The sequence below is a fragment of the Melanerpes formicivorus genome, unplaced genomic scaffold (assembly GCF_026170545.1).
Source record: "Melanerpes formicivorus ecotype bairdi unplaced genomic scaffold, bMelFor1.0.p_v2 SCAF_16, whole genome shotgun sequence".
NCBI lineage: Eukaryota > Metazoa > Chordata > Aves > Piciformes > Picidae > Melanerpes > Melanerpes formicivorus.
Window position 1 is genome coordinate 4056756 of NW_027142368.1, and position 20356 is coordinate 4077111.

Below are 20356 nucleotides of genomic sequence, written 5' to 3' on the forward strand. Positions count from 1 at the left end.
GGAAACTTGCAATATTTCTTTTTCCCTTGAAGGCCTTCTCCCCCCCCAGCCACAAATAGGAAACAAAATGGTTTTAAGAAAACACCCCTGAACTGTCATGCTTGCAGTTGCTCTGGGGCAACCTCATCATGTAGTTCTTTCCCACCTCAAATGGGCCTGAGGAGCAAGCAAAACTGTTTGTGGGGCACCCAATGAGGGGGCAGTGAAGGGTACAGGGGCGGTGAAGAGCATCAGGTACAGCCAGCACCTAACAAAGCCATCACCCAGCCATGATGGTCCAACCCCTCCAGTGTGCTGCCGGCTCCCCATTGTCTTGTAAATGCTCTTACCCTGTGAAAGGCTGCATATGGGCAGCTTCCTCGCAGGAGACCGGCCCAGCCATAGAAGGTGAAGCCAAAACCTACCAAAATCATTAGCAGAGGGCATTTTTCACGTCAAAGAACCACAGGCTAAGGCTCTGGTAATCTCTAAAATGCTCTCTCCCTTGCAGGAAAACGGGAATAGCCTTTTTATGACTGACAGAAACCCCACACAACACAAAGAGAGAACAGAACAAAGACGGTTCTATTACCAACACCAACCCGAGCAAGCAAAAAAGCAATCGTTTAAAAATCCTCCTCTCTACACTGCCTACCTACCCAGCATTCTGCAACTAGCACCACTTGCTATGAGGACATAACATATATCAAGGAAAATGCATGCAACTAAATGAAATCTTTCACAGACACTCTCAGGGACACACACACACACAAGCCCCGCACAACCCTGATGGCCATTGATTACTATTACAAATAAGGAGTCAAGGAAGCACCTATTACTAGTGATTTTCTTGAAAAGAGTAAGTTCTCTTCAGATTAACTCTGTTCTCAGTATTTACATGACTACACCTATTTAAAGCTGAGTAGATTTTAATCACTAAACTGTCAAGAAAAAAAAACCCCAGCATACTTAAATGCAAGCCTAACCTTACAAGTATTTACATGAAAAACAAAGACCTACCACATTAGCTATCCAGCCCACACTCTTAGCAACAGAGATTAAGGCTTGTCAAGTTTAATCACGTACACAGGATCAATTTTTCTCTATAAACACATCCAATGCACATGTGATGGAAAAGTAAGCGACCCACAAAAGGCAGTCAAGTAAGCCACCGATTTCTGGCCTGCCTGTAGACAGAAATAGCACCTGCATCTTTCCAGGGACAGGCATTTTACAGATGAACCCCAAGGAGAAAATGGGGCTTTTGAACCCTTGCCTCCTTAGCTATATCCACACAACAAACACGGACCTATTCTGAGTTCATCACAGCTTTCCTACAGGCAAGGAAATACACTCTAGCTCTTACCTAAAGGCCATCAGGCAATGTAAATTCCTTTTGGATGTATGAACCTACGACTCCGTGAAAACAACTGTAATGGATGCAAGGTGGACAAAGAATACCCCTCCCAAACTGCATTAATAGAGAGATCTGGTTTTTCTTGTTCTCCCTTGTCTCAAAGAAGTCCGGTTTCTTCTGCCTTGAAAGACTATGAGTTTTACTGATTCAGTAAACTGGGGCCAGTAAAACCTGCCCAGTGGCTCAAAACCTGCCCTCATAGAGCTAGCTTAGTCCTATTGACACTCTGGTTTCCCCTCTACCAACTTCATCATTCACTACCACCCACACATCAGTTTTTCCAACCTAACATCAGCACAATTCTGACTAAAAAATTAACCCCCTGAAAGCTCAGAGGGTGAAAAGGTTTTACTGAAATTAGCAAACCATATTCTCTCTCCATTTTCATTAATACACTTGTTTAAGACCAATAGTTAAGCTACCAGAAATGAAGCACTGCTCTGCAATTACGCTGTCAGATCCCACAATAAATACCAACACATCTTATCTTCACTACCAAATCTGAAAAGCATAAAGCAGATGCAGTAATTGAGTTTAGCTTTTAGTTGAGGTACAAGCAACCCTGCAATGGATCAGAGATTAGAGCTCCAACAGACTATCTTAAAAGAAAAGGTGAGAAAACACTCAAAACATAATCTCTCTTTCTTTGTGTTTAAACAAACATCAGGATATAATGAAGGCAGTGTAATTTAAAAACAGACCTAGGTCTGTCATGTGCAGAGCAGTTTATTTTTTCCACATGCATGCAAACAGGGTTTTTTTTAATAAATATACTTACTTGCTGTGCAATTAATAGCTGAGTTGGGATAATTATCCCATCTTAATAAAAGCACTTTTTTCCTACTTTTCATTATATTTACCACAACAGAGTTACAATAATGTAAGGACTATTTACAGTAAACATGGTAGAGAAAGAAGCATCCCCATCTTTTTCATAGAATCACAGAATGGTCTGGTTTGGAAGGGACCTCCAAAGGTCATCCAGTTCAACCCTCTCTGCAGTAAGCTGAGGCATCCTAAGTAGATCAGGTTGTCCAGAGCCCTATCGAGCCTTAGCTTGAATATCTTCAGGGATGGGGCCTCAACCACCTCCCTGAGCAACCTGTTCCAGTGTTCCACTAAGCTTATGGGAAATAACAAAATGCTTTAGAGCTTTACAGTATGGATTACTTAACAGTAAATATCAAGAAATAAGCCCCCTTTCTCCCATGTTTTCCCATCACAGGTAACTCCCATTGGAAGACTGCATTTTGTATGGCATAACAAATTAATATTAGAATAACCTTTATTAGAATAAACCAAACCAGGTTGGAAGAGACCTTCAAGATCATCGTGTCCAACCCATCAACCAATCCAACCCACCCAAACAGCTAACCCATGGCACCAAGCACCCCATCAAGTCTCCTCCTGAACACCTTCAATGACAGCGACTCCACCACCTCCCCGGGCAGCCCATTCCAATGGGCAATCACTCTTTCTGTATAGAACTTCTTCCTAATATATCACAGAAGACAAATCTTTTAGAACTAAATCTGGACCATCCATTCCAAGAAATGATTCATCATACCTCCTCCACCATCAACTTCAAATAAAAAGGACTTTGTAACAAATAATTCGTGCACTTAACTCCTTTTGGTCTTTACAACTGATCTGTTCTTTCCTCCATACTACGTATTACAAAGGACAGCATGAGGAGCAAACAGGAGGATACAATCCTGAGAAATTTCCACAGGATGCAATATGTATTCTTTGCTATCACAGAAGGAATCAGTCTGGCAGCATTGCATCACACTCATTTCATAAGAGCCATTCTCTTTTGACATTTAAATGGTGTATGACTAAACGACAGCTGTTAGTTAAAAAAAATATCGGCTGCATTTTTCTGCCAATTTAAAATGTCTTTTACTTTTTACCTGTATTGCCTTACTACAGTATCAAAGTGCAGTGTAAACTGGTGCTTTTCTGCTGAACTTGAGCTATCTTTAAGGAAGAAATGTTCAGAGCTTGCTAATTCAGTACATCCCGCAGCTGAGTTTCAGCAACTGAAGCTTAACATGCTACATAGAAGGTATAAATTATACTTCCAACACAGCTCCAGGCACTGCCTTGTTTGGAGTTGCTTACTGGGCAACTAGGTTTCTCCAAACAAACTAATGTGCAGAAGGGTAAAGGGCAGTGAAGGTAATTATTGGAAGGAAATCTCTCCCTAGGCCAGAAAAGAGTAATTAAGTTTGTGCATGTTAAATCACACAGGGGAAGTGAACACCGAAGTAATCAAGTGTGAGCGATACCGAGACCTACCTACAATCTTCTTGAAAGGAAATTAAGGAAGGGGGTAATCTAGAGTGGGATTGTTTGGGCAACATGATGGTAGCATGCCCAAACATCATTCATGGTTCTTGAGATAAATGCACACATGCACAAGTACCCCTCCATGGCAGAGAAAACACTCTGTGGCCCAGTAATTAAAAGAGTGTGCTGAAACGTACAGCAGTTAAACTGCATTCTGCAAGCCTGGATCCAACGTACTTTACTTACTGCCTATTAAACTCCCTGCATATAGTATCTTTTTAACAGTTGAGAAATGCCTAAAATAGGACCAAGATGTTCAGTGTTTCAGATGCCTCTTGTGCATCCATTGCCACTGAACTTTGGAAACCGCCTTGTCAAAATGAATGCAACACATGGGAAGGAGTGTGATGAGTGTCTGGTCTAGTCCTTCCTCAAAAGCCTTGGGCTATTGTGTAAAAACTTAATGAAAGTCATTTGCACAACCCTGAAAAGCTGTAAGAGAATCTCCTCCTGAGCTTTTGAGTTGCACATCTGGGGAAAAAGACACTAGGTCAGTGCTGAGAAGATGGCAGCAGAAGAGGGACTGTTTGTGGGTTTACCTTCTTACACTCTTGGCCGAAGCTTCTTGGAAGATCTGTGTGTGTTCTCTGAAAATGCACTGCATGCTAACTGCTTTTAAAATGTACAACAAATATGAGGCAATACTCCATATTTCTAACACTGGGTGCACTTGGGGGAGACCTAAACCAAAACGTGACTACTTCATAATGAGAGGTTAAGAAGCAATCCTGTTTAAGGCCACGCTTGTGTTTGAGCTCCAAAAGGAGAGAAGCAAAACATGCAGTGTAGCAAGACCTTACGGCTTTCCCAATAATGTTGCAGATCTGAATTGCTAAGAGAGATGCTCTCAGCCTCAAAAGAACTACTGTTGTGCTGTAACAATTCTCCTGCTTTATTTACCAAACATTAAACCTTTATAATTAGCTCCTGCACAATTTCAAAGCCCACAGATTTCAAAGCTGGATATCTCTACATACCAGCAGATTTCCATCAATCACAAGGCTAAACAGAATGGTGCCTGAGCAGGGAACCTCACCACTATCAGAGATTGATGCTTGCACTGCAATGCAAAAGCACAGGCAGGGCTCAAATCCTGAAGCAGGTGCTACTTCTCAATGGCTTTTCTTTCTTTAAATCAGAGATGCAAAGGACTGTTGCAATACTGGAAATGGTCATACATAAAAATACCCCTGCATCTTCACTGTTGATTCACACCACAATTCACCTGTTCTCTTAAAATCAGAAGCTACTTTTCAATCTGGCACAGTAGTTTAAGAAAGGCTCCAACAATGCAAACTTACCAGCACAGGGGGTGAGTGACTCTAGGCACTACAGACTTATCCTTTTTCTCTAACAGCACTGATGTGCTGCCTTCTGAAAGAACTGGGGTTATATGGAAAATGTCCATTTATCATAGACACTGTGTAGAGTCCTCAGCTTCTCAAGCACCTCCAAGGTGTGAAACATCAAGCAGGGACTGGTCACACAGGAGCTATCAGCGAAACTCCCACATTCCACCAGTGCCTGTTGATGAGAAGTTCTTTGGAATAGGGATAACTCTTCACTAATGCTGTCAGTCCTGAACATGGCAATACACAAACAGGGCAGGGGACAAAAAAGCCCAAGCTCTTATTTTAAAAAGCCAGCTGAAGTTCAGAATAGGAGCTGCTGCTTGGTTAGCCATTCAACAGATCCAGCTCCATGCAGGCAACTCTACATCCATTTTTGCTATGACTAATATTTACTACTCTAAGATTGCAGAGGGAAAAAAAAGAAAAAAGATCAAAGTCCAGCTGTACTCTCAACAAATGGAGAGGACTCCAGTGAGCCTAACATGGTTTTATCAGCCAAAGAAGAACAGAGACGACCACAAATGTTTCCCATTTGCACAGCATTCTGTAAAACAGCCCCAAACCAGAAGGGCAAAGGGAACCTATGGATAGCAGATGTGTGTTCTGGTCAAACTACTGAGCAGTGCAGGCATGATGTCCAAGTCCCAGGTGTTAAGTACACATCCCAGAGTCACCAGGAAACAAAGCATATGAACTAAACATTGCCCTTTCATATTGCGGGACATTTACAGCTACATGGCCTCCGCTGGCACAAGCAAAGTTCGCAGCGGAGGATTTCATATTGCCATGCTATGGCAGAATTCTCAGCTTGGGGATTATTTGCTCCTTATATTCCTTATGGCTGCAAGCATTTGTTTCTATTTATTATGGTAACAAAGCTTATATGGGCAAAAAATTATTAGCCTGGCAGAGACATTAAGACAGCAAGCAGGATCAAACTGTAAAACTTCCCCCAGCCCTCCCAAACACAGAGTCACTGAATCACCAAGGTTGGAAGAGACCTCAAAGATCATCAAGTCCAAGCTGTCACCTCATGACTAGACCATGGCACCAAGTGCCACGTCCAATCCCTTCTTGAACACCTCCAGGGATCGTGCCTCCACCACCTCCCTGGGCAGCACATTCCAATGGCTAACAACTCTCTCAGTGAAGAACCTTCTCCTCACCTGAGTCTAAACTTCCCCTGGCACAGCTTGAGACTGTGTCCTCTTGTTCTGGTGCTGGTTGCCTGGGAGAAGAGACCAACTTCCTCCTGGCTACAACCTCCCTTCAGGTAGTTGTAGACAGCAATAAGGTCTCCCCTGAGCCTCCTCTTCTCCAGGCTAAACAACCCCAGCTCCCTCAGCCTCTCCTCACAGGGCTGTGCTTGAGGCCTCTCCCCAGCCTCATTGCCCTTCTCTGGACACCTTATACAGAAAAGCCCAGCAACTCCAAACAAACTGTGGATGAGGGGCAAACACCAAGCTGTGTCTCCTGCCAGGCACTCACAGGACAGAGATGACACAGAAGCCGTCTAGTCTCACTGAGGATGTCCAAGGACAAACTGGCAGGCAAAACAGCAAAGTGCCCTACAATATCCATCTGACCCTTGAATAGTAAAATAAATCAAGGCAGACACAAATTTGCTGAGCCAAATTCACTGAAACAAAAGAATGGTATTAAGGAGGAATATTTTTTTCTGTTATCATTCCACTATATTCTCTGTTCCTGATGGCACTGAATCAACTGAGAACAGCTGATGCATTTTGCCTGAAGGAACTGAGAACTGTGTTTGGTGAGATAAACAGCCAGGTTAGTGGGAAATATGCATCAAGCTGATGTATGTCACAGAATTTCTACCACCTGACGGTCAGTTCTCAGGGAAAAAAATTATGTTATGTGAGCAAAGACACAATGACAGTGCCAGCAGTCCTCCTCATAAGCAGGATTTCTTATACATTATTGCCCAAACAACTGGCTTATCTTTAGAACATGCAATAGATTTTTTACTAGCACAGTTACTTAGTTGGAACAAAAAAAAGAGTATTTTTAAGGAGGAAAAAGTGGTCTTGCTGCACAGCTACAGAGGCTTCTGCTAAAGCAATGAACAACTCCCTTTCATTATCCTCAAAACAAATCAAAACCCTGCTTACAACTCTTGAACATCAAGACACTGTACATTTTTGGTCTGGAAACTAGAAACTTGTCTTCACAGGAAGCAGGTTAAAAAGCCCCAAGATGTAAACAAACCACCTGAAATGTCTGAAAACAAGCTGTCAGGTAAGAGCAAGTCAAATCTAAATAAATGATTCATTGACCTGGATATTGAAGAGATTTGATGCCTCCACTAAACACTTAACATAGAGGCAGATGTGCCCTTGGAAAAGATATGGATTTTCTCCACCTAGCAAGACTCACACTAGTTCTGTAAAATATTAACAGTTTGGTCAATATTAGCACATACTTTTTTTTTTCCCCCCCTTAAACCCAAGTGTTAAAACCAACAGCAGTAAAAAAGTACCAAAAGGCAGAAACCTGACAGGTCCAAACCACTACTAGCTACATTCTCAGAATAGGACCACTTCCTTTTCTGTTTCCAGCTCAGCTCTCCCTCCCTAACTCCATGAAGGTCATGAATTCCCCAAGGAGACATCCTGAGGAAACACATCAGGGGAGCATTTAGCACCTCAAGAGGATGGCCACTTGGGTGACAACTGGAAGTGATGAACAAGGAGTCTAGATTGCTACTGGCAGCAGCGTTGCAAAATTCCTTTAAAGAACATATAAGCCTAGGCCTAAACACATCAGCCTTCCAAACAGAGCAGGGTCACCTTCAGCAGGCTCAAGGGCTCAGTAGGTTCAAGCAGCTCAGAGAACTGCTGAGTTGTTTGCATGTTTCCCAGTCTGGACAAGGTTTAAAAAGCACACCACATTTCCAGGGCTTTAAATCATAGCACCTGAAAGGGGAAATGGCTCCTTCACAGCTTTACCATGCAAGAATTGAGTGAAGGCCAGATTCACCAATTCCATCAAGCCAAGAACAGCACACAGAAAGAACCTCTGCCCCAAAGGGAGAGCGCCCACCAGACTCATAGGTTTCAGAGTCCCTTTGCTTTTCCAGGTGAATTAACTACATCTGGAGCTAAGTGTTTGGGGTCACCATTTAGAAAAACAGCAAGGAAACCTCTGAAGAGTTATTTAAAATAAACATATGAAAAGGAAATTTTAAAAAGGATGGGCAGGACATTCCTTACATGAAATTTTAGTAACAGTGAAAGGATTACAGCTAGTCACTATCACATCCCTTTAAGCAACATGGAGCTACAAGCTTCCCCAAATGCCCTCCCCTGACTCACATCATTATCTCCCCCAAGGTGGTGCTGCAATAGGAGCAGACCACCCCTGCTTTCCTGCTATGACCCCAAAGCTCTGAGTGCAGATAAACAAACTCACTTCACAAGCTAACACACTATGGTGTCCTGTTAGGATGACAGGGAACAGTTGGTCCCATTCTGTGCTCTGAAAAGAGAATGGGCACAGGGGGAGACAGGCATCAAGGTACGTTCCAGTGGGACACTCATCTGCACTCACATCTTCTGCACATACAGCACACCAAATACCAACCACCCCAGTGCCCAAACAGTTGAGTAAAAGCATTGCTCAGGATCACATGTGGGGAAGAACGAAACACCGCCACAGTGAACTTTACTGCATGGTTAAATGGCTTTGCTCTACATCTGGGGCTCCAGTCCCGGCAGAATACAGCATTAGGCAATGCACGAGGCCTTTGGTGAGAGCATTCTGATGGCTCACAGCAAACCTTGTGGCTAGCTCATGGAGCCTGAGGCCCCCAGCCCTCTGCCCTTACAGCCCTGGACACCGCCTGCCAAGAGGGGAATGAAATATTCCATATGTTCCCTTTGTCAGCGACATGCCTATTGAAAGCACAGCCACACCGCTCTCCCCGCTGGAGCAGTGGGTCAGGCTATTCATCTGCAACTGTGCAGATGTCAAGAAGGTAATGGGAAAGCTCCCAAACAAAAACACATTTTCACTGAGCAAGGTCATAAAATACACAACTGCGTTTGCAGCCCTTATTAAGCTAAATTAAACAGGTTTAGGCCTCCCCTGCATACCTCTGAAATTGCACATCCATTTATGATTCATTGCTAATTGTGTACCATTTAAAAGTCCAAACACATTTGCTCACAGATTTTAGGATGGAAAAAAAGTCCTGGTAAGACCCAGCAGTCATTCAGGATTGGTTGGAGAGAGAAAAGGAGGAGGTACACCATGGGGTTTTTCCTAAAGTCTTAGTATTTTAGAAAGCAAATGCTGCATGGGAGCTCCAAAGACAGCTGTTTACTCTGAGGGTCTGACTTCTCAGGGTGCTCTCCACAGTGCTCCTAACACCTTCACCTGATTTTCCTCAAGACAGAGAATTAGCACTTGTTCTCTTGAAAAGGAAATAAAAATCATAGTATCATAGTATCAGTCAGGGTTGGAAGGGACCACAAGGATCATCTAGTTCCAACCCCCTGCCATGGGCAGGGACACCCCACACTAGATCAGGCTGGACAGAGCCTCATCCAGCCTGGGCTTAAACACCTCCAGGGACGGGGCCTCGACCACCTCCCTGGACAACCCATTCCAGGGCTTCACCACTCTCATGGTGAAGAACCTCCTCCTCACATCTAGCCTGAATCTCCCCACCTCCAGCTTCATTCCATTCCCCCTAGTCCTGTCACTACCTGAGATCTTGAGAAGTCCTTCCCCAGCCTTCCTGTAGGCCCCCTTCAGATACTGGAAGGCCACAATGAGGTCACCTCGGAGCCTTCTCTTCTGCAGACTGAACAGTCCCAACTCCTTCAGTCTGTCCTCATAGGAGAGGTGCTCCAGCCCTCTGATCATCCTTGTGGCCCTTCTCTGGACACGTTCCAGCACCTCCACATCCCTCTTGTAATAGGGGCTCCAGAACTGGACACAGTACTCCAGGTGGGGTCTCACCAGGGCTGAGTAGAGGGGGAGGATCACCTCCCTCGACCTGCTAGCCGCACTTCTGATGCAGCCCAGGATCTGATTGGCTTTGCGGGCTGCAAGTGCACACTGAGAGCTCATGTTGAGCTTTTTGTCCACCAGCACCCCCAAGTCTCTCTCCTCAGGGCTACTTTCCAGCCAGTCACTGCCCAGCCTGGATTTGTGCCTGGGATTGCCTCGACCCAGATGCAGGACCCTGCACTTGCTCTTATTGAACTTCATGAGGTTGGCTTGTGCCCACCTCTCCAGCCTGTCAAGGTCCCTCTGGATGGCCTCCCTTCCCTCCAGCGTGTCTGCTGCACCACACAGCTTGGTGTCATCAGCAAACTTGCTGAGGGTGCACTCAATGCCACTGTCCATGTCACCCACAAAGATGTTGAACAAGACAGGTCCCAGGACTGATCCCTGAGGGACTCCGCTTGTCACTGGCCTCCGCTGGGACATGGAGCCATTGACAGCCACTCTTTGGGTGCGGCCATCAAGCCAGTTCCTTATCCATCTAGTGGTCCACCCATCAAACCCATGTGTCACCAGTTTGGAGACCAGGATGTGGTGCGGGACAATGTCGAAGGCTTTGCTCAGGTCCAGGTAAATGACATCAGTTGCTCGCCCCTCATCTATTAATTTTGTCACCTTATGAGGTGTCATGAGGCTGAGTTGTCAAAAGCCATCAACCACTCCAAGTTAACGATGCTACACACCACTGAGTTTTTTTCATTACCTGTGTATTTATCAATATTAGATCTGAACAACATCAACAACAAAAACCAACAGTGATGCACATTAAGCATCAGATTTCAGCAACAGATCTCACATGTTTAGTAGCGTAGAGGAGCGTAGCGTAGAGGAGCGTAGCGTAGAGGAGCGTAGCGTAGAGGAGCGTAGCGTAGAGGAGCGTAGCGTAGAGGAGCGTAGCGTAGAGGAGCGTAGAACAGAGCAGAGCAGGTTGGAAAAGACCTTTGAGATCGAGTCCAACCTACCATCCAAAACCATCTAATCAACTAAACCATGGCACCAAGTGCCTCATCCAGTCTCTATTTCATATCACAGCAACAAATCAGTTAGCTGATTTATCTTCATATCCAACCATTTTCAGACACCTACTGTAAACTTAATTGTTGAGATTGCTGCAATCCTGTGTTGCTTTGCAAAAGATGGGCATTATTACTAATGGAAGTTGACTGGATCTATGCAGAATGTGCTTTCAAATTCAGGCTGCAGCTGAAATACAGATTTCCCCTAATCTTTCAATGCCAGCAACAGGTCTCTGGGCAGTGGAAAGTTCTGACCTCATCACAATCCTGCAACGGTTAAATCATTCAACAGCAAAATAAAAAGCATTCTGCTATTTCAGCTATGTGTTTTTAAAGAAATGACATATGATTTGAAAATATTGGAAACTTGCAACTTCAGTGGAACTCACTGACAGCTGCAGTAACTCAGCACTTGGAGGGGGGAAAAAAAAAAGGCAGAAAGGTCAAACTGTTTTGCCAGGTAGATCACATGCCACTTCTGCATGATTTCCTTACACTTTCCAGGCACTCATGATGTATCTAGGGCTAGATTTTTCCCAATTTTGACATACCAGCATTATTTGCAACACAAAATTGGGCCTGATTTGGAAACAAAGGCTTTTAGATGTGTTTATACAGTATTTATATAACACCAAGATCTTCCTCTGTGCAAGCTCCTGTGACACCCATTGCGATGTGCAATTCTACATCAGCTGAACTGGTTGGTTGCCCGTCTGTCGGTAAGGAAATATCAACAGCTGCCTTCACATTTCCAGAAGGCTTGTGCAGAGCAAGCTGGTGGTGGCAGGGCATTAAGAACTAACATCACATGACCAGAAATCTCTTTTCAGACCAAAGTTTGAGAACTCCTTATCAGAAAACTGCAGCGGTGCCTGAAAGGCAGGTATGAAAAAATACAGCAGAGTGTTTCCCTGGAGCATAATGCCAGGTCACCAGAGAAGCAGATGGCAAGTCTGTCAGGTGGGGAGCATGGCCAGGGACCTCTAGCTCACAAAATGCTGTAGATACCTCCGTAAGCAAAGGTCTCGTAACATGTAAATCCCTGTGGCCTCAATTTACAGCTTTCTCCAAATAGGTCTGGCCCCTTCTCCTCTTACCTTCTTTTATATAACCTCTCCCACCTTTGTCTCCTATTTCTAGGACCACAGAGACCTCTTTCATTCTTCCTCAAGATATTTTTGACTTTCTGCTTCTTCCATAAAGAACCCCAAAACCACAACTTGGCAGCACAAAGCTACTGCCTAAAACACATTCATCCCTTAATAGAATAACTGCTGGCCATGAAGTCCCATGTGGCCATGCCGAAGCTAACCAACCCCATCCATTTCACTCCCTTGCTTGTTTGCAATGTAAGGAGCAGGCAAACCTGAGATGTTGGCAAATCCTCCTGAATACAAATACAAAACAACATCAGCTCCTGCTCACTCCCAACAGGAGGGCCATCTTCTGGAACAAGCATGAGGGTGGCTGAGAGGAGAGATGGGAAAGGAGGGCCTCTGACATTCAGAGACACTCCCAGAACCCTGCAGTTCCCGTGCCCTCTAAAATGAGATATGGGTGCTCAGCCCTTCTGAAATCTAGGCCAGTAATTTTCTCTGGGTAAATAAGAGCTTATGTTCTGCAAAAATTGCTGGCTTAGATGCAGACTACAAAACAAATAAAGATCCTTGTGGAGGAGGTTTCTTTGGGGTTTGTTTTGGTTTTCAGTCCTTATATTACAGCTTCCATATTTCCCTTCTCAAGCAGATAGTTACTAGCAAATTCCTCTCCAGAACTGAAAAGGTAATTACTTACCAGCATAAACTTGCTTACACTAAAGTCCAACTTGTTTCCATGATGCAGACTTATCTTAGTATTTATTCCCTGAAGTCACACTTACAAGCCTCTGCCAGTAAGCATCAAACAAGAAATGACATATTGCTGATACAAATGAGCTCAACGTACAAAACAAATGCCAAATACCTGACAAATTACGTGCTATGGCAGGGCACTAGAGTCTTTGGAGGGAGGAATAAAAGCAACAGAGGAAAACACTAAATAGAGAACATTAAAAGGGTAAAAATAAATATTTAACAAACTTTGAAACAACAACTACTCCACATTTCTGTATGCTACCTAAGCGCTTAAAATGGACCATAAAGACTCCGGTCCTTAGGCGAAATCTGTTGGAGAGGCTGCCACTAGAGCCACTTGGGCTCTGGTCCAGATGCTGGATGCTGCACCAAACTCAAGTCCCCCCTCCTGCCTGGGGGATTTCACAAGCCTCTACAAATCTAACGACATTTCTGCCCACTGACACAAGTACTCATATTAAAATGACATGAGCATATCTTTCCAAAAAGCAGTGTGGAAAGCATGATTTTCACAAGACAGAAGAAGCCTTTTATCACTTGCCATCATACCACCAGCATGGAGCATGGGCAAGTGAAAAACCAAACAGTGTAACTGTAAAAGCTTCAAACCTCTAATTAGATAAGACTTTTCTATCTCAGGAGGACTGCAATTATGCTACATTTTCCAGACTCAAGGTCACATCTGGACAGCTTTACTTTTCATCATAAAAACTCTGCTAGATGGCATTCACAAAACCTCAGGCAGGTCCTTAATGTGCTTATCTGACCCTTCTGGGATGCTAAGCATCTGTGTTCTTACTGGACATTAAGACATCTCACACCTACACATCTCACACCTACCTAGTATGTTTCATCATCATTCCACAAAAAATACAAATGCCAGGTGAAAAGACATTAAAAACGTGGAGGCTCTGCTGAATCCAAACAAAACCACATCGTTCTGCCATTTATACACAAACAGGGCAGGACATCTAACTCAAAGTCAGATGCAGACACTTCCAGATAGTCCATGCACCGAAACAAAGATAATCAACACTCTGCAATTGCTGAAACAACCTGTGGTATAAAACAAGTTAGAAAAAGATCCTTCTCAACCACCACATCTTATGAAGCTAGAGGCATAACACAGTACACAGAGAGACAGCCAGTGTCAGGTTAAGTGAGTAACCAAAAACAAAAGGCCATGACAACAAGGCCTGTCCTCTAGGGCAGCTTGGTCTTGCAGGCCATCCTTTCACAACTGGACAAAAGTAATAATTCTCTGAGCATTCAAGAAGCACTAGAAGAGTAATTATCTGCACTGCTTCTGTATTTCAAGAGCCAAAAATATAATAGTAGGCGCTGAAGAGAGACTACATTCCTCAGGGCTGCCAGGCAAGCCCCTGAAAGAGTCAGGTCCGTGTAAGATATTTCCCAAGTCATTAGGTAGAATTATCTGCTCTTTGCCTCCTGATCAAGACTTACACAAGTGTTAAACCCCCTAAAACTGGAATTTGAGTTCACAAACTGACACTCATGAGAAACACAAGTACAGTAACTTTCTTCCAGTGCCATGGATGTTTGCTTGCACAAGGCATGCAAAATATCACAGCAAAGATCAGGAGCGCACTGCTCCCCATTAAAAAACCCAAACAAACAACATTTTCACATTCTTGCATAGGCATCTCAACTTGCTAGACAACAGTTATTTTGCAACAAAGCAAAATCACGACCTTCATAAACAGACAAACAGGCAGCTGGTAATTAAGAGTTACATAAACACCTACCTAAATTATACAGAACAAATGGCTGCCCACAGTAAAAGTATCGAGCAATTATCCCTGGTCATGTCCTCCTGACTCCTCCTGCCTTCCATCCCAACCCCTCAGAGGGTCTGGATCTAATGCTGCCACCTCTTTTTTTCAAGCACCATATACCTTCCAAAAGTCTCTCCACCAAGACGACTGTGGTTGGGATGGCATATTCACCTTTCTTCATTCAAATTCCATTTCTCAAAGCACACTGATGACTCAAATCATGAGCAGATACTCCATCTTTCCAAGCTGCTTGGTCTGAGGCAACTAACCTCACATGACTCTATCATACTTTGGTGACCATAAACCCCCACCTCCTTCTCTCTCTGCACCCCAGCGTTATGGTTCTAAGGCATTCAGCCAGGTATGAATGCAGTGGAGTGGCTGTTCAGTGCATGTTCCACACCAAAAAAAATATCTGTTGTGCTTGGAGCAGCTTTCTAAGCATGACACTAAGCAAGGAATGAGCAATGGATCAGTAAAGATCTGAAGAACGAGAAGTGAATAGGAGGAGAATCTGAACAGATATGCTTTGTGGCTCCACGGAAAGGATATGCTTTTGAGGCTCACTGCCTGGCCATTCATGGCAGCCCAAGAAGTTAATGCAAATTGATGCAAAGAAATTAAGAATGCAGGAAAACAGACATAGTAAGAATTAAATACCAAGCACCTCCCACAGTTCTCAACTGCCTTGAAACTCACCCACTGCCAGCTCAGGTTAATTGTGAGCAACTTTTCTTCTTTCTTTCTTACACAATCTCCGAGCCAAAGCCAAAAATGGGCACAACTTTGTTTTAGTATCACAGAACATCACTTGCAACACTCTTTCAGCCACCTCCATGCTATGGACTCTCGGCTGCTATGGCTATAACCAAAAAAAGCCCCGTAGCAATGCTAAGGGGATTTCCTGGTATCCTTATACTGCCTGACACGAAGCATAGAAAAGCTTTCTTCTCTTCACGCAGCTAAGATGCTTTGCCACGGCACAAACATGTCAGCTGAGGGGTAATTTTATTTTCCCTTTTTTCCCCCCTCCACACAACCCAACTCAGCTTCTCAGGTCAGAAATTAGCATTCTATTGCTTACAGAAATGTTTTCTACATACTCTAAAACTCCAATGGCCTCACTACAACAGAAACTATTCAAGTGCAGAGGTGCCAATAAGTCAGCAGTGCTTTTCCTTCTGCAAATAAGGAAACAGGAACTAAACACGAATATGGATCATGAGTAGCCTTCACTGCCACAAAATAAGACAGTTGAAAAGTGTCTCCTCAACTTTAAAGAATGCAACACCAACGGTGACAAAAGCTCATCCCAAAACACACTGAAGTACATGCAGGTCTCCCCTCACTTTAGTCCTAAGCATTACCTCAGTTTCTGGAAATTTACCTGAACAGTAAAGAGGAACTTACAAACTGAAACTCTTTGGCAATCTTATCTCTAATGGGTGTTGGCTATGACAACTTGTACCCATTAGACAATGAATGCCATCTTGCACTCACAGGGATGTACCTACCCATTTTACAAGGCTGCCAGACAACACAGTGACCATAAAACCTTGTGCTGAAACACAGCTTTTACCAGATGGGCTTCAAGTACTCTATGACATTGGGTGACTTCCCTATTTTATCTGTGGAGGAACGAGAAGACATTCACCAGCAAGCCCAAGGCTCCATGAGCACAGCTCCTGACTCCCTACCTGAAATGTTCACAAAACACCGTTTGTGCCACAGAAAAAAGACCATGAAGCTAGCTCCCACTAACACTGAAGGAGCAGAAAAAGGAACAAAACATCTAAGCACAGGTAACAACCAAAGACCTGCAACTTGTGTCATTCATTAAGTACTACACAAGCAAAAGGCCCAGTAATCCTTCTCCACCCAGCCTGAACAATTTAAAAACTAATCCAAACATGTAGGAGAAACTGGAGACCTGCTCTGTAAACAAAACCTCCAGTAACTAAGAACCAGACTCCCTTTGAATATTAAGTAAGTGAAGGAAAAAAAAAGAAAAAGTGCCATTTTCGAAGGCACCACTGATGGATTTTGACAATGCAGCAGTTCGGTGCTCATCTGAAACCACAAAACATGATTTGCTGTAGCACGCTCTGTATCCTCGTTCTAAATGCAGCGAAGCTTTAGTAACTGCAGACCTGACCACTGGCCAGGCAAGCCCTTGCTCCAGCCTGTGAAATCTTTGCTGAGAAGCGGGGTGAAACTAACAGGTTTTATTGTGAAACTTAACAGGTTTGTGGATTAGCAACACTACCATACCGAGAGCTGCAAATCCTTCTTAGGTCATGTCTCTACAAAACCAGAGGTTCGCTCCTCAATTAAAACTGTATTATTAAAGTTACCAGAAGTCAACGCAAGACCCACCAGTTTGTGCCTCCTTTACAACATGATCAGAGGATACTGCTGAAAGTGTTTTACAGTCTCTATTTTCTTCATTCACAAGCAAAACTCAACAAAGCTCCGGAGACTTGTTTACGTGCGGGTTTATTTCAAGGTTCAGCTATGCATCCCATACGAGAGATGTTATAAAAGTGAAGGCATCTTTCTTTAACTGGATTTATGCATGCTGTGCCCCGAGAACGCCTTGACTTTGGGGAGAAGATCGGCTAGCCTGGGAAGTGGTTTCTGAAGAAAACTGACGCGCAGAGGCACACACATGTGCAAGCAGCGGCTCCCCCCGCCGCCTCAGGACGGCAGCAGGACCGGCCCGGATCCCATCGAACCCCACCGGTATCTCCCCACTCGGTGCCACAGAACGCAAGCAGCTCTCCGCGTCTCACCCCATCAACCTTCCCAGGCCTTTTAAATACCCGAGGCCAATGGTTTCGTTGTTCCGGAGAACTCTGCCCGGCCGCCTCACCTCCGCCTGCCGGAGCCCAGGGGCGCCCGGCACATCGGGCCGGGACAGAGCCCCGCGGGGCTCCCAAGAGCGGAGCGGCGGACGGAGCAAGGTGCTGCCTCAGGCCTCCGCCACCCTCACCTGCGCCAGCGAGACGGTGGGGGCAGGCCCTGCGAGCGGCCCGGCGAACCCCGCCGCTCCCCACAGGCCGCCCACCGCGGTTCGGGCCGGCGGAGAGCGCGGTGGCCCTGGGGGCGGCTGCATTACACCCGCGGCAACGACGACAACACATACATACAACACGCCATTATTGGGGTCGTTCATAAATTAAAAGGGGACAAAGCACCCGGCCCCACCACAGCTACCTGCCCGCCCCGGCCCCCGCCCCCCGCCCCGACTCACAGGGCGTGCGTGAAGGCGCTGAGTCCCGGGGGCACAGCGGCCAGCCCCCTCCCGGAGCAGTCCACGCCGCGGTCGCCGTCGCAGCTGCAGGAGGCCGGGCAAGGCGGGGGGGACGCTCCGCCGCTGGGCCCGGCCCAGCTCCCCAGGCCCCAGGCAATGAGGCCGAGGAGAGCGAGGCACCGCATCGCCGGCCCCGGCCGACCGCCGGCCAGCCTTCCCCGGCTTAGCTTGGCCTGCCGCTCTCCACTGGTGCTCTCCGCGCACCGAACTCCCCCTCCACGGGCTAGCGGAAAAACAGATGAAAAAATAGGAACGGCAACAAAAAAATAAGAAGGCGGCTCCGGCCGGCGCGGTGCGGCCCTGGGGCTGCCTCAGCGGCGCGCCCGGGAAGCCAGCTCTCCGCCGCCTGCCTGCCCCATCCACCGCCCGCAGCGCCCGTCGCCGTCGCTCATCTCAGCCCAGCAGGTACCGCGCGGGGGCGGCCATCGCCGGCTCGCCCACGCCGCTGCTGGCGGGTGGCGGTCCCCAGGGAGCGCGCCGGCAGCCGAACGCCCCGGCCCCTGCGGCTGCCTGCGGCGGGGCTGCCCTCGGCGCCCGCCTGCCCTTCCCGGCCCTCGGTCGCTGCGAGCCGCGGCGGCGGCTGCTCTTCGCCCAGCGCCGAAGTGCATATGCTAATGATACGGCCGCCCCCGTGGCCCGATTGGTGCAGAGCGGGCGCGGGGCTCGTGAATATGCAAAGTACAACTCGACTGTAGCCAATGGCGCGGGGCGGCGGAGCTGACCGTCGGCGGAGGCCGCTGGCGCCCCCAGGGACGGTGCGCAAGTAGGGTCGGGACCGTCCGAGACCTCCCAGGGCCCCCCGACAGCTTTTCTCGGTGCCCGCTCTGGTGTTCCTGGCTACGGAATCGTGACTGCATGACCAGAGGAGCCGCGGCTGGTCCCGTGAACGAGGGTAGCACCTTCTCGCCACCCCAGGGCGCCATTTCAGTCCGACCTTGACCGCTGCGGGACCTGTGCCCGCTTCTCAGTCCGCAGCCTCCAAGCAGCGGGATGAGCTACAGCAGCGAGAGGTGACAAAAGCAGGGGCCATGTCCTGTGCCCCGTGCGGGATCCTGTGCAAGTAAGAGTCCGACGAGCCTTGCTTGTCCGGGCCGAAGGCATTACGCCGGCTCCCTTCGTTACTGACCTTTCACACTCCTTTTGCCAAAGCAGGAGCGACTGCATCACAAATTCTTCTCCACAGCGTTTTGCTTGGAAGTAACCGTTTGCCTGGTACACAAAACTCCACCAGTCAGGACCTCTCACTGCCTTTCTGTGGTCCAGACCCCATAGCAGGTTCTGAGCCAAGAGACCTGGCTGAATAAGCGCTACGAATAGACCGGTGGCTACACCATGGCAAGCCCCCACCCCCTCCACTTTACATATCGTTTGGATGCCCTGAACCTGCCTAGGGAGTTGCCTGCCTGGCTCTGCCACCAGCATAGCCGCTAGCCCCGTCGTGCATCACAATCAGGCAGGTGCCTGCACAGCCCAGCCTTAACAGCAGAAATATGCAGAGAGCCTGCTGAAGATCACAGCTCTCCTCAGCTCTTATACTTCTTGGTGGGAGGTAGGTAGCAGTCTGTTTATTTCGTTGATAGATGATGGAGGAGCACAGAAACAAGCAAGTGATTGACCACCTGCCTCCACTACAGCAGGGAATGGGGATGAAGCACACTGCTGTGCACATACTGAGCTCCACCAGCTTCCCCCCAGCCAGGAATGTATTTGCAATTGTGACCTGAGCCCTCTGCCCAAAGCAAGAGCAACCGTGCAATGGTTCACTTCGAGTTGCGGCAATTGTGTTCAAAAAATCTGAAACACCTGCACAGAATATGGAGTCAAACGCATCTGGGATGAGGCACGCTTGTCCCAGCAGACACACAAGTGAAGAGGCAGCAGTCACACCAACACCGGCACTCCTATGCACTCGCAGAGGCATCAGGAGCTGAGAGGCCCATTGTGGAGGACACTTTCCACACCGGGCTGAGCCCTGGGCTAAGCACACTTTCCTTGTGCTGACCAAGGTGGTGGAAAGGAGGAAAAGTATCAGCTTAAAAGAGGGCATTTGGTGAAATTTAAAAATCAGGCATATAAATAGTAGAGACATAAAAGTTTAAAATCATCTGCACTTGGGAAGGTGGAGTACACACTGAGGATCGTAGAAATACAGAACTTCCAGCCACCACCTCCACCTCTTACATTTCTCCTTGGTTTTGCAACTGTTAATTCTGTTATTTCACCTACTAAAAATATTTTACCTTA

The 20356-nt window shown here is 46.6% G+C and overlaps 1 protein-coding gene across 1 annotated transcript in view; it reads right to left on the reverse strand.

Annotated features, from left to right (window-relative positions):
• LGR4 (leucine rich repeat containing G protein-coupled receptor 4) overlaps window positions 1–18694 on the reverse strand; it is an 86016-nt gene extending 67322 nt beyond the window's left edge. Inside the window, exon 1 of the mRNA XM_068147823.1 lies at window positions 18053–18694. Coding sequence (XP_068003924.1) covers window positions 18053–18237 — 185 coding nt within the window. The 5' untranslated portion in view covers window positions 18238–18694. The remainder of the gene's footprint in view (window positions 1–18052) is intronic.
• Between the last annotated feature and the right edge of the window lie 1662 nt (window positions 18695–20356).